At 39.1% G+C, this 15,152-nt stretch overlaps 1 protein-coding gene across 1 annotated transcript in view; it reads left to right on the top strand.

Moving 5' to 3' along the window:
* Positions 1 to 5,882: 5,882 nt before the first annotated feature.
* prss12 (serine protease 12) overlaps positions 5,883 to 15,152 on the top strand; it is a 61,892-nt gene continuing 52,622 nt past the window's right edge. The window contains exons 1-4 of the mRNA XM_051703698.1: positions 5,883 to 6,319; positions 8,752 to 8,890; positions 12,261 to 12,439; positions 12,528 to 12,678. Coding sequence (XP_051559658.1) covers positions 6,004 to 6,319; positions 8,752 to 8,890; positions 12,261 to 12,439; positions 12,528 to 12,678 — 785 coding nt within the window. The 5' untranslated portion in view covers positions 5,883 to 6,003. The remainder of the gene's footprint in view (positions 6,320 to 8,751; positions 8,891 to 12,260; positions 12,440 to 12,527; positions 12,679 to 15,152) is intronic.

Genomic DNA, 15,152 nt, shown 5'->3' with positions numbered 1-15,152 from the left:
ACCATAAGGAGAAGATTGCTGTTGCAGGAATCAGTAATTGAGTTGATTTTCTTTTATGACATATATTGTTGTTCAGTGGTGTGATGTCCACCCTGTTATGTCCTGTCCACCCTGTTTCCCCTCTGTCCACCCTGTTACCTCTGTGTTTTTAATTTTTTAAATTTTTTTTATGTTAATAAAATAAGTTTAACAAATGTTATGCATATCTTTGTGGTTACTTGTAGGGAATGAAATGGCAAAATGAAATAATTTAAAATGGGGCCAAAATTCCATTGAAATGTCTTTATTCTAAAAGAAATGTGTTGAAATTACACTGTGCCTTAAAATACAACAACTTTTTTCAAGATAATGCTTGTTTATGAGCACTTTGTTAAAATACATTTGGAGGGTAAAGTGAGGGACATTTTAGCTCTTAGAAAATGTAAATATTACAATAAATGTGCATTCAGAACACTTATTAATTGAAATGAGAATGTCCTGTAACAGGGTGGACATTTGGCCTTTGCATGTGTGAAGAATTTGGTCAAAATTAATAAAGAATAATATCCTGAGCTGGACCAATATATTTTTCTTGTATTGTAACAAGCCCTTCTTCAGATAAAATGATTAAATCATGGTAATTGTAACTTTATTTGATAGAAAGTTACCAAGCTGAAATGGCACCGAATAGTAAGAATGACCCAGCTCTTTGTTTCGCATTTGGAAATACTTTACATTATCCCCGTGATAGTAAGGGTCATTCTGGTTGGATACCCTCTGTATAAATTCAATATGATGACTTTTGACATTTGAAACTCCCTCATGCATAGGGTGACCATACATCCTCTTTTTCCCAGACATGTCCTCTTTTTCGAACCTTAAAAAAGCGTCCGGCCGGGATTTCTAAATTTGCGAAAATGTCCAGGACCGGGATTCTGCTTTAGTTGCATTATGATGTGCGTCTGGTAATACTTCATTGTGTGTGCGCGCATATTTGCATTGCTTTAACCCTTCTTTGTAAGTCCCGCCTTCTCGCACACCAATTGGTCGATTATAAGATGCTTGCAGCAACTATTGGCCAAATTCCTGCCTGTCAATCTCTCTGCAAACGCGCGAAGCGCTGTTGTGTTCGGCATCAAACAGTTGCTTGACAGTAGCAACAAATGACAGCTGAGTGGAAACAATGCCCAAACGAAAGTGCAAATTTACAGAAGATTTGCGCAAAAAATTCCAATGCTTTCGTCCAGGTCGAGATCTGTGGAAAGCGGAATGTATGACATGTAAAGCTCTCTATGATAATAAAGTTGTAAGTGATTTAGAAGCACACATTATCTCTGCGAAGCATAAAGGGTCAGCAAAAGGTGAAAGTTCATCAGGTAAATTAACGGACTACTTTTTGCGACCAGGTAAAATTGTTATCACATTGCTTCATTTTCCATGGCCATTCAAAATAATAGTAATAGTAAATGAAGTGGCATCAAATATTTTTGACTCATGGCATCAAATATTTTATTTTAGTACATGGACATTCAAAAGAATGTTGGACATATTTGTTGAAAGGGTGTCCTCTTTTTGGAAAACCAGAATATGATCACCCTATTCATGCATGAAAGATCTCTCTTTCAATACTGGATCCCCAACATAACATAAGTGTTGCGCAAAGACTGATCCTACTGCCATGTTTTTGTTATGTAAATGATATATGATTGTGTTCAACTGTATCTTTAGAAAAGCGCTGGAGTATTTGTACACCTCTTCATACGGCCTGCTCTCCTCCTGCTGCAGGGGCTCAGCATCTTCCTGTACACTATCTATCTATCTATCTATCTATCTATCTATCTATCTATCATAGTATAGTATAGTATAGTATATACGCTCTAATAGGTACACCTGTACACTTAATTATTCATGCGATTACCTAGTCAGCCAATAATGTGGAAGCAGTGCAATGCATAAAATCAGGCAGATGTGGGTCAGGAGCTTCAGTTAATGGTCACATTAACCATCAGAATGGGGTAAAAATGTGATGTCAGTGATTTCGACCATGGCATGATTGTTGGTGCCAGACGGGCTGGTTTGAGTATTTCTGTAACTGCTGATCTCCTGGGATTTTCACGTACAACAGAGTGTGTACTAGAATGTAAAGAGAATGGTGCGAAAAACAAAAAACATCCAGCGAGCGGCAGTTCTTTGGGCGAAAATGGCTTCAGGTCAGAGTAGAATGGCCAGACTAGTCCAAGGTGACAGGAAGGTGACAGTAACCCAAATAACCACCCCTTACAACAGTACTATGCAGAAAAGCCTTTCTGAATGTACAACACCTCGAACATTGAGGCAGATGGGCCACAGCAGCAGAAGACCCCTCCACAGAACTGTCGCTCACTAGATGTTTTTTGTTTTTCTACCATTCTGAGTAAACGCTAGAGACTGTTGTGCATGAAAATCCCAGGAGATCAGCAGTTACAGAAATACTCAAACCAGCCCATCTGGCACCAATAATCATGCCATGGTCAAAATCACTGACATCAATTTTTTTCCCCATGGTTAATATGAACATTAACTGAAGCTCCTGACCCATATCTGCATGATTTTATGCATTGCACTGCTGCCACACAATTAGCTGATTAGATAATCGCATAAATAAATAGGTGTACAGGTGTACCTAATAAAGTGGCCGGTGAGTGTATATACAGGGTTGGGAAGGTTACTTTTAATAAGTATTCTGCTACAGATTATAGATTAAATGCTGTAAAATGTAATTTGTAATTTGGCGATTATTGCAACGATTAATAATTAGCTCTTAACCGATTATTCAGCTTGTGCCCTGACTTAAAAGGTTATATTAAACATGCTTACTAACAATAAAGAGGGCAAATCATCTTTTAGAAATACCTCTAAATGACATTCACTGAATTAAATGGGAAAAAATACTTTTTTAAGTTTAATCAAAGTAAAGAAATTCAATGCAAAAAAATGCAATTGTTATCAAGTGTTTTTGTCTTGTTTTCCATTTAAAATGGTCTAAAAATACGTTTACTTGAGAAGCAACATATAAGATATTTAGACTTGCTTTAAGAGAATGTATCTTAAATATAAGTGTATTTTGTATATAAGTGTATTTTTCACTTGGTTATACTTCTGTGAGTGCAGTAAAGACAAAATATACTTATATTCAAGATCTATTCTCTAAAAGCAAGTCTAAATATCTTATTTGCTGCTTCTCAGGTGAATGCATCTTTTTTTAAAGGACTTTTAGATATTTTAAAATATTTGTATTCAACATTCTCAGATAACAGTTTTTTCTTCTGCAGTATAGCTGCTAGAATATGTACGTTGTTTTAAAGGAGTTTTATATATATTTATATTGGAAAACAAGCCAAAACAAAAACAAATCAAAAACGTATTTTGTTGCAGTGTATAATGGGGCAAAGACTACCTCTCTCACGTTTCTGTTAACTTCAATCCATCTTTAACTCACAAAAAAACAAACTCTCTCTTATTAATAAAGCTGTGTATTGCCAATTTTCTTCACAATAAGAAATGTACAGTGTACAGTGACACACATATTATGACTCAATAAGTCATGCTCGAGGGACTAGCGTCCCCGTGACAGAGTGCGCCTCAGCCGGGTGCAGTTTCAGTCTCTCCCCCTTAGATCGGGACACTTTGCGCAACTCATAGAAGAGGCGCTGACAGCACAAATGGCAGTTTCGGAGTTTGTAGTTATTTACATGATCTGCTTCCGTATTATTTGAAGTTTAATAAAGTTAGAACGCATTAAATAAAACTGCATTTAAGATGTATTTTTGTATAATTTCCTCATACTTTGCTATCTACATAACCTGAAGCAGTGAAAGTTTAGAGTGCATCTGGACTGTGAGCTGTGTTTTCTCTCTCTCTCCTCAGTCAGGCGCGAGCTGCAGTGCTACTCTGGCATGCCATTATTAGAGTTTAATGTGATCTCATGTTACGTTAAATGCTAATCATTTAACGTAACATCTAACTAATCATTTCAGCCCTATTGTAGACTCTGCTCTGTTCAGGGTTTCTTTGTTTTTTATAAACCACAGAGGTTTGCCATTTTGAACGAAATCCATGGTCAGTTTTTCTTGTTCGCTGTGACAACAAACTTTCAGCTTCAGCTACTCCCACACCATACATGCTCTACAGTAGCCGAAGCTTATTTTCTCTCTGTACGGATATTACGTCAACACACACTGGCGTATGACGTTTGTATGCAATTTGCCGCGAAATCCGTCCCGACACCTCTAAAATATAGTGAGATTACATATTTAAAATACAAAATATAAGTAAATGTACAATTTAAATCCTTGGTAATTAAAATACAGTTACATTCAAAAAGTATTTTGATTACAGAAGAGATTACTTTGCATTTTATTGTAATTTGTTTAATTTAATATTTTGTCCTTTCAGATGGAAAACATTTATACATATAAATGATGAGATCCAAAGTGCATTTGAACAGCAGTGAAACACTTTCTTATGATGTGTTACATTCATACGAGCAGACAGAGAAGTAAGTTTGAAGTAAGTTGGAGCAGAAGAAATAGAAATATACCTTGTGTAAACTGTCAGCTAAAATGCTATTTCTAGCCATTTTACATGCACATGTTACCAGACACGATCATATTTATTTATCAAGAAAATTCATGTTGGATCATAATTTATTTTTTCTAATAAGACCTTTGATATTAGGGCAAAAATCGTATTCTTGATAATCATTTTTTTATTGTTTTCCTGTAAAAATATCTAAAAATCCTTAAAACAAGATCAATTTGATTTATCTTGTTTTAGAAACATCACTGCATAAGATATTTAGGTTTTTCAGAGAATGTATTTTTAACATGTGTATTTTGTCTTACTGTACTGGCAGAGTTTTTATAGTCAAAACAAGTGAAAAAAAAAATCTACCAGTGCTGAAGAAATAATCCAAAGTATTTAGAATACGTTACTGACCTTGAGCAATCTAACGGAATACGTTACAAATTACATTTTACAGCATGTATTCTGTAATCTGTAGTGGAATACATTTCAAAAGTAACCCTCCCAAACCTGATTATAGGTTTATCAAAGTGTATTTGGCTAAAGTAAAGACATGGTTTGGAAGATGGATTTTTGTTGCGCTCTCTCATTAATAACATTTTTAACATTTTTTTTTTTTTTTTAACAACAACAACAAAAAAAGTTACATAGTGTAGCTTTAAGAACCCGCTTGTCTTTTTATCTATCCAGCAGTTTAGTTACATTTTACTGCCACCAGAGGGCAGACACGAGCTTTGTATCGGACTTAATCGTTGCTATTGTCATTCCTGAATGAACAGTAGAAGAGTTCACACCGGTGGAGCCTCGGAAAGACCAGCTGCGATGACCAGAGACACAAAAAAAATACCCACGCTGAGATAACGTGGCAGGCTCTTTTTTAAATTCAGGTTCTGGGTAGATTAACGCGTGTAGTTGAGACCGTGCAGCACGATGCAATGTAGATCATTCAGAAGCCTGTGTGTTTTGGTGGTGACTCTGTATCTTTAGTGGTTTAGTGAATTTTCAATAGTGAAAATATAAATTACCTAGATAATGTATACCATGTAGCGAGGATTTGAGACGTTATTACTAAGAAGATATTCTGTGAATCTCAGATTTTATTCATGATGTGAAACCTCCATAAATTCTTCAAAAATGTACTGCCACGATGAGTATTTTGGTTATTTCGCACCTTGACGCTCTTGAATAAAGAACATCACTATTGATTGTTTACCTTTTTCCTGACCAAGAATTGTTTCTCCCCCTAAAATTTCACATCTCTAGGGACTTCATCATCAATATGCATGAGTCGTTTGCTCACGGGCTTCCCCGCTTTCTCCTTTATTGATCCGCGTCTGTGACTGAGCTGCTCGGATAACAGCCAATAGACAAGATGAGACAACTTCATGCCCATGCCTCCAGATAGACTGGAGAGGAATATTTATTGAATTGTTGGATTATGGTGACAGACACAGGTTCATAATGATGGATGCGAGCTCCAGGTTTTTCTTCATCGTCTCTTCGCTGCTGCTCATCGCGTGCGGTGACGGGTCTCCGTTCACCGATTGCATTCAGAGCAAAGGGAAGGCTGGTTTTTACGAAGGATCCATAGACGTGACCGAATCCGGTGTGAAATGCATGAACTGGAGTGAAGTGCCCGGTGTTATAGACCGGTATCAAGGGAAAGGGCTTGGGGATCACAGTCTCTGCCGAAACCCGGACGGGAGGATTCGCCCGTGGTGTTTCTTTGCAAACAGCCGTGGACGCATTGACTGGGGGTACTGCGACTGTAAGCAAGGTAGATAAATAACACTGGCAAAATAACAGTCTTAAATGAGCGAGATGAGTATGTTATGCAGTATGAGAAGAACCGCGTGTCAAGTGGTTTCATGTTCTTATACCAAAGAGTTGCCTTCATGTACCCCCATTCATTCTATATTTATTGAGATTAATTAAGTGTTTATTTTGTATATGTTTTAGAGAACGTTAAGAAAGTTAAAAGCGTTCGGTTTGAGAAAAAAGGTGCAACGCATGCAAGCTAAGGCACGTCCAAACTTTAAATCAATGCATCCACTCGTGGGAAAGGTATGCGCGCCTCAGGAAGCACCTTCAAAGACCAAAACAAAGAAACTCTCATCCACAGTGCACGAAGGTTCATTGAGTTATTTTGTTCTTGCTTGGAGACAACGATCCCCTACAATTAATTAGATTTTTATGTAAACTCTTTTGCAGCAGTAGCCTTCAGTTGTTATTAATTATGCAAGAGCAGCTCTCGCTCATGAGGTTATTTTTGGAGCGCGAGATCAAGAGTCAAGTATTAATCCACGCGCTCTTACTGCAGTGGGCTGTAAATAAGCCAGACTGTATTTACAGTTTTTAAATTGGCGACCACGACTTGACAGTAGATCACTTTTGAGTCAATTTTTGGGAGACCATATAGTTTTGAAACGTATATAATATCGTAATCTATAATACTGCTTCCCCCCCCCAAAAAAAAAAAAAAAAAAAAAAAAAAAAGTGTTAGAAGCTTTCAGAACCTTTCTGTCATTTTTATGTCAGTAGTGGCTAACACTAGTTTTATTGTAGAAACAGTAACTGTACTTTGATATTTTTGATTAATGCTAAATTTGTAAGGTTAAGTGTAACCTTGTTGTCTGATTTGTTATGAAGTTCTGCATCAAGTAATATTTTTAGAATGTACCAGAAAATATAGATACAAAGTATGTAGCAGTAACAGTACTCTGGAAAGACAACTGGGAAAAGGGCTGAAATCGTAGGTTGAGTTTATATACAGTCTCAATTATTTGTTACATGCTGTTATTTTTATATATGGAAACAAGTATTGGCATTATGGTAAAGCAGTCTATGTACATGTTGCACAGAACAGCTCCAAGTCCATGCTAAATGTACTTTTTGTGATTTAAAATGACAGACATTGTTGTCAACATGCCCTTTGCATGTCAAAATCTTATTAGTGTTTTGAGGTCTTAATGTGCATTAAATGTGATCTGGATGAGTGTTTTCAAATATTTTGGTATTCTTTTAGTTGATATTTTCAGCACTTGATCTGTCTTATCATTTTCCTAACACTTGGTAATTGTTCTGAGGTGTAGAAATGTTTGAAAAACGCGTGCTGCAATCGTGTGAGGTGGTGCACTGCGTTTGCCCTGTGAGACATGCACTGTGCATATGTGTTTGTTGTTTGTGTGGGTTTCACAAGCTGCTAATGTTAAAGACAGCAAAAATTTGGGAGAAAGAGGGAGAATGATTTTGAAAAGTAGAAGCTGGTGGTGAGATGTGTGTGTGATTTATAGTGCCCTGAATGCAACAGCTGGGCTGCACATAAACAATGGATGTATGAAAAGTGCTGTCATGCACACACACACACACACACACACACACACACACACACACACACACACACACACACACACACACACTCACTAGCTGGCATATATTGATAGAGACCAATACTTTGGAAGCAAGTTAGAAATATTTAGTGTTTAGTGCACTTTATATTTTTTTATTGGTGATGTTATTTTTTTGGTAAGTATTTGTCAGTGAATATAACTCATGTGGCCTTATGTTCAGATTTTTTTCCAAAGGTCCTGCATTGTTTACGCTAGTTTACTGTTTTGTTTTTTATTTTTCATATAAAGTGTATTCACATCAGAAATTTGCAGAAATACCTCTACTAAAGTATCAACACAAAAACTCATTTAAATTGTTCTTAATTCTAAAATTTAACTTTTAGCCACAAATCATCCAGTATTACATCCAGTAATAATGCAGAGGTGTGTTTGTATAGTAAAGCAATAGGGAAGCTCACATGGCATAGAAATGCCTGGTGCCACTGTCATGATCATGCATTTCAGCTTGTTTTCAGTAGCTTACATTGTTTTCATGACATGTATTATAGCTGTGAGTAATGTGAAGGATCACACAGACAAACACACGCATTTATTATAGAACTGGTAAGATAAACTCATGTGGAGGTTAAAGCATTCCTCTCTCATAACATAAAGCAAGTCATATATTAACCTTTGGGTGAAACGAAACTGAGGGAACATTTATAATGGGCATATTTATCAAAATTATGGAGACTATAGGAACCAAATGTTTGCAGAACATTCCCTTTTATCACCCTTTTGAGCCGTGAAGGTCAACAGCATACTCAAGTTTATCTCTTGAGTTTACACACTCTTTGTGAATGTGTGTGTGTGTTTGCAGGCTCTGTGAGACTGCACGGAGGCAGATCGAAGTTGGATGGTACAGTTGAAGTGTATCTGAATGGTGTGTGGGGTACCATCTGCGGTAATGGCTGGGATGACAAAGATGCTGCTGTGGTGTGTCGACAGCTGGGACAGGGGTGAAACACACACACACACACACACACACACACACACACATACATATATAATGTATATACAAAGGCTATGTTCGAAATAGCATACTACTGTATAATATTACTCAAACTATTTCTGCAGTATGTAAACATATGGCCTTCTACATTTGACCAAAATTTGCAGTATGCAACAGATCACACCATGCTGAATACTATATCCAGAGTTCCTTCAATCATGGAGAATCTGGAAATGACAGGGAATTTAAAAAAAAAGTGATTTTTCAGGCCTAAAAAGTCATGGATGAATAAATTAAAGTAAATAAATAAGTAAAGTTGTGGAAAAGTTTGGGAAATTTGGGAAACAATTGCAGTAAAAATAAATGTTTCATGTTATGCTCAGCTCTAAAATATTTACTTTGCTCAAAATGGCTTTTTGTGAATGCAATCTCTATACAATTTTTTTTAAGATCCTTAACTAGTAATCAGGAATGACAAGAAAAGTCATGGAAAGTAATTGGTCAAAAGGTGTGGTAACCCTGTACCTCCCTCAATTCAATGTGCTTGACTTGACCTTCCATTTCCAGTGTGATGAATTAACCATAAGTAAGACTGCTAATTGTTTTTTTTGTTTGTTTTTTTTTTTTTAACAAAAAATTGGATTCAACTATGAAATGATAACTGGAAACCGCTTGGCCTACAGAGAAATAAATGATTAAAATATTAATAACCGCAGTCTTGACCAACACAAAATAGGTATCATGTTATAACTTAGAAGCTGTACTTTACAATGCATGTAGGCATTATGACCAAAATTGAACAGTGCTTTGAAATTTGCAGACAAATCAGAATTTTTCCATTTTGATAATTTATGAATAATTTTGCACTACCCAAATTGTAATCGGTGAGAACATCAAACTGATCAAATAGCCGTATGTCATATGTTGTTGGAAAGCTCTCAAAGAGTAGAATACAACCTATTCGGGGGCCTGGGTAGCGAGTAAAGACGCTGACTACCACCCCTGGAGCCGCGAATTCGAATCCAGGGTGTGCTGAGTGACCCAAGCCAGGTCTCCTAAGCAACCAAATTGGCCCGGTTGCTAGGGAGGGTAGAGTCACATGGGGTAACCTCCTCGTGGTCACTATAATGTGGTTCTCGCTCTCGGTGGGGCACGTGGTGAGTTGTGTGTGGATGCTGCGGAGAATAGCGTGAAGCCTCCACATGCGCTATGTCTCAATGGTAACGCGCTCAACAAGCCACGTGATAAGATGCACGGATTGACGGTCTCAGATGTGGAGGCAACTGAGATTCATCCTCCACTCCTCGGATTGAGGTGAGTCACTATGCCACCATGAGGAATTGGGCATTCCAAATAAAAAAAAAAATAAAAAAGAATACAACCTTTTTGTTAGACTCACAGACAAAAATATAGCGAGTAATAGCTAAGTACATGCCTTTGACATACAGTACATGTGACATGTAAACAGGTGTTACTTATAAGCTGTGTTTTTGCTTATAACTTCACAAAAATATAATTTACCATTACTTAAAGGAGGGGATTCCCATTACAACGAGCCCACAAACAACATAATCAGATGCATATATCATTAGATAATCCACACGAAGCACAATGTGCCCACAGCACATTATGTGCTATCTGGCTAAAAAAATGTTAGCTTTCCTGGATCAGATGACTTCATTGGAAATTATGTAGTACATTGTCCAGCATCATGGAATGCATAACCAATCGTATTAGGATTCAGATCGCATCAGCCAGAGGTGGAAGTCATCCAAATATGGGCAGAGAGTATCGTTCACTCTAATTGTATATGGCTACCAGGAGATACATACGCCAAGTACATGACACAGACTCAATTATGGCGCAAATGACACAGAATGGAACTGAATGAGATTTCGTTACTCATGCCTGCATTCTTTGGAGAGAGAGCATAGCTTTAGTCATTATTGTATTTGCATGTGTAATTAGTTATTATGTATAGTTACTATTTTTTATTTTTTTGTTTGGAGGGGCTTTTTGACACTTGGAGGCCTTTTTGCACACTAGGATAATTTATTTTTGTAATTCTATAACTTTTGATTTGATTTGCTTTATCAGATCAACACAAATTTGACTCATATACAGGTGACATGTTTGGGAACAAAACAAAAGCAGTTTTTTAGTGCTACCTTACACCCTGAGATATACATACAATGTAAGTTTTTTGTGTGATTTTTCAGCAGTTTCTTAGGCTGAGAGTGCCATAATTTATCATAATCGATATCATTACAAAATGTGAAAAGTTTTCTTTAAAATGATAGCAAAAACTTTGACCCTCTTTATATTTTGTTTTGTTTTGTAGAGGTATTAGTCTGTCCACAATGTAGCTGACATTGGTAAGGGATGTGCAGAGCCATATTTAAAAGACATTACGTGTGAATGTAGTCACTTTTTGAATCCACATTGCATTTGCTGCACAGGAAAATTGGACCTGTTTTATCAGATGAAGAGATAATCACTGCATTCTGATGACCACATGTTGCCCATGCATTTATTACTTAACCACAAAACAACCTTTGTAAGGTAGTGTCATGAAATGCTTTGGTATTTGACCCCAGTCATTCTTCCCCTGTAGGGGCCAAAGGTCAATCTTCCACCTTTAAAACAAGGCATGTGCTTAGTGTGTTCTCAAGCAGTGAATTTGTGTGTGCGGGTGTTTTAAAAGATCGCTGATTCCCCCAGAGAGTTTTATTGGCTCACATGAACACACCCATGTGGTTTGTGTCTAACACACTCACACACACACACACACTAATCTGAGAGCATTTGTCTCTGAGGTCATTATTGAGCGTGCTCAGGGAAAGTTGAAAGCAGGGTCTCATAGATCACATGACACAACGGTGACAGTTATAAGTCTGACAAAAAGTATTATTTTACCATCAAAACACAAGCACATACACATTAACACACACCTGTCATCGTCTGACCTCGGTAGCTGAGAACCATTTGTCATTTGTGAATAATTAATTGGGTGTCTCAGGGTGTCTTGATATATGTTTTGACTTGAATTATGTATAAGCTGCACAGACAGATAGACTTCACAGATTCTGATTTACATCTATCTACCCAAGGTCTAAAATTAACACTTGTCAAGCATATATCCTAGTTAAAATTGGTTATAAAATAAAACCAGTTGGCTGTTAATTTTCCTCAGTGGAAAATTTACTATCAAAATTTTTTTATAGGATCCCTACAGTATTTTACTCCAGAACTCAGTGTGACAATTTGACAAAGCTAGACGTATAGTTGAGATAGCAGAAAATATATAATGAATAACATACTGTATATTACTAACATAACTAACCCATTGCCACTCTTTTTTTCTCTTTCTGTCTCAGTTATAGGGGGCATGCACGTGTGAGTTCTCTGTCACGTCTAGTGGTATCTGGAGTTCACTGGCAGACTGCAGGCTGTGAGGGACAGGAAGAGGACTTACTGCAGTGTAATCACTCTGCCTGGAGTGGAGGAGAGTGTGTTGACCGCCAGGCGGCTGCTGTCTCTTGCATTCCAGTGGAAGGTATATACACAGTCACAGATTCATAAACAAATACATTCAGAAATTTACTCTGAAATAAAGAGAAAACAAATCGAACTGTTGTTTTTAGCCTCAGTGTTTGTCCCTGTTCGTCTCTCTGGTGGTCCATCGGCATATGAGGGGAGAGTAGAGGTGTATCATGCAGGACAGTGGGGCACAGTTTGTGATGACCAGTGGGATGATAATGACGCTGAGGTGGTATGCAGGCAGCTGGGGTTAGGGTAAGAGACACAAACACACACACACACATACACAAGTTTGATCTGTTTCGACCTCACTCTGACCATCACTACGGTCTAAATAGAATGATAACCTTCGTTCCACCTTCTCTGGAGACCTTATGTAAACAAAGTCATGCCCATGACCCCGGAAGCGAAACGTCACACACTTGTAAAAGCGGGTTAAACTTCCGGCTCATTCTCTTTACCTTTCTCGCCTCAGAGACCTGGTACAGGTAGGAACTGAATTAATATTTTTTTATTCACCATTCAATTCATCACACAGGTGGTGCAGATGCCTTGTGTCCCTGTGAATTGTGGTGTTTTCTTGCATATTTTTTTTATTATTCGGTACCATCGCTCAATTCATGCTGTATGTGCCTGTGAATTGTGATGAGTTTTACTGCATTATTCTGATATTCTGAGGCTAGTTTCTAACATACTAGCCATTCAATATTATGGATTATTTCTGTTTTCTTTCAGAGTATCCATCAGTTAAACCTAGTGAATATACTTCATTACAAAATTTTGGTGAGTATTGTTGCCATTTTTGTGCCACTGTTCGCAGTCGTTGGGATTTGATATAGGCCTGCTAGGTATGTTCGCGTACTGGTGCAGGCCTTTTGCTTTGCGTGGTCTTGATTTACCCTTCACTGCTGTTTGCAGTCAGTGGGATTGTGTGGGGCCTTACCTGGTGTGGCAGGGGTATCATGGCCTCTCAGTGCTGCCGATTTTGTCGATCAGCTATGGACCCTCGTGATGGACATAGAGAATGCCCTTCATGCCTGGGGATGGCTCATTTGAGGGAGGATGTGGATAATCCCTGCAGGGCAGCTTGTGACCTGTCCAGAGAGGAACGATTTCACCGCGCTAATAGGGTATGCGGTTCTGTACCTGAGCATGATAGGGAGAGCGAACGCTCATCAGACAGACCTAGTCATAAGCGTTCTCACAAACACTCACGTGATCGTTATGACGCCGCACACAGATCAAGCCGTGAGAGCATGGTTGAAGTAGCTAAATGCACAACTCCTGCTCCGCCAGCAGAAGGTGGCAACACAGACACTCAACTACAGATCCTGGCAGCTATCCAGAGTTTATCACAGAGGATGGACAGAGTTGAAGCTTGTCACTCATTCTCACCATCACTACTTCCTGGTCAGGAATGCGTTCCGCCACCTGGGCAACAGTGTCATCCTGGCAGAGGCGCAGAGGATGCTGATGTATTATCTCTTCTTGCTCCCCACTCGCTGTTCGATAATACACAGCAGTTGGAAGGAGGGAGCCAATGGGAGGAACCCCATTCGATTTCCGCCGAAGTGGAAGAGGAATCGGCAGTGAAGGAGGATTTTCCAGCGAATACTCTTGTTACTAGGGTATTTAATGCTGCACACAATTGATACGCGATGTGGGGGGAGGCTATGTCTTCGGCTGTTTTATGTCATAGACAGATATGGCTGGCACAAACCTCTTTGGCAGAGGCCATAAGAAGTGAACTAATGAATTTGCCAGTAATGCTCGGTCACGTCATTCAGATGCTCAGGAGGTGCTGGATAGGGCTAAGCGCTCCATTACAACGAGAGAAGCCATCCAGCGGGCTTGTCACATACCAGCTCCAGTCTTCAGACTTGACCTAGACACACAAGTGGCGATCCTGTAAGTGTTCAGAGGCAGAGATTTCGTGTCCAAAGACAAAATCCTGCCACACATCCCCAGAGGCGATCTCACTCCCATGGGGGAGGCCAACAGAGAAGCTCTCTGAGGGGTGCAGGACGTGACGGCGGTCCTGCATAGGGGTCAGTGGCCGGCCGTCGACTGTTCCTCCCAACTTTCACGGGCCAGTTGGGAGAGAGTGGTCTCAGACCAGTGGGTTTTATCCACAAAAGCTCACGCTGAGAGTTTTTACTCGAGTGATCTCAGCCGCCCTTCAGTTGCGGGGTATCATTTCAGTGGTATCATACATAAATTGTCAGGGGGGAATTCGATCATGCCTCATGTTGAAACTATCGTGTCACCTCCTCCTTTGGTGTCAGAGGAACCTGAAGTCTATTCACGCAATGCATGTTCCCGGACACCTGAAATGCAGAGTGGATTTGCTCTCGCGTCAGGGGGTCAAAGAAGAGAATGGAGACTTCACCCCTTAATGGTTCTGAAGATCTGGGAAATGATTGGGAAGGCGGAGTTAGATCTGTTTGTCTCCCAAGAGAACATGCATTGCCCCAGTGGTTTGCGTTAGCACATGCGTGGCCCCCAGACAGATGCATGTATGCATTTCCCCCCATTCATGTGCTTCACCAGGTGCTGTGCAAGGTCAGAATGGAACAGATGAGGGTTCTGTTGGTGGCACCGTACTGGCTCAACTGTTACTGGTTTCCAGAGTTGGTGAAGCTGTTGGACACCTCCCCCTGTTGTCCCAAGCACAGGGCTCAATTTGGCATCCTCAACCAGAGCTGTGGAGCCTTCACATTTGGCCGTTG

The sequence above is a fragment of the Myxocyprinus asiaticus genome, chromosome 7, assembly GCF_019703515.2.
Source record: "Myxocyprinus asiaticus isolate MX2 ecotype Aquarium Trade chromosome 7, UBuf_Myxa_2, whole genome shotgun sequence".
Taxonomy (NCBI): domain Eukaryota; kingdom Metazoa; phylum Chordata; class Actinopteri; order Cypriniformes; family Catostomidae; genus Myxocyprinus; species Myxocyprinus asiaticus.
This window is presented reverse-complemented; position numbering and strand designations above follow the sequence as displayed.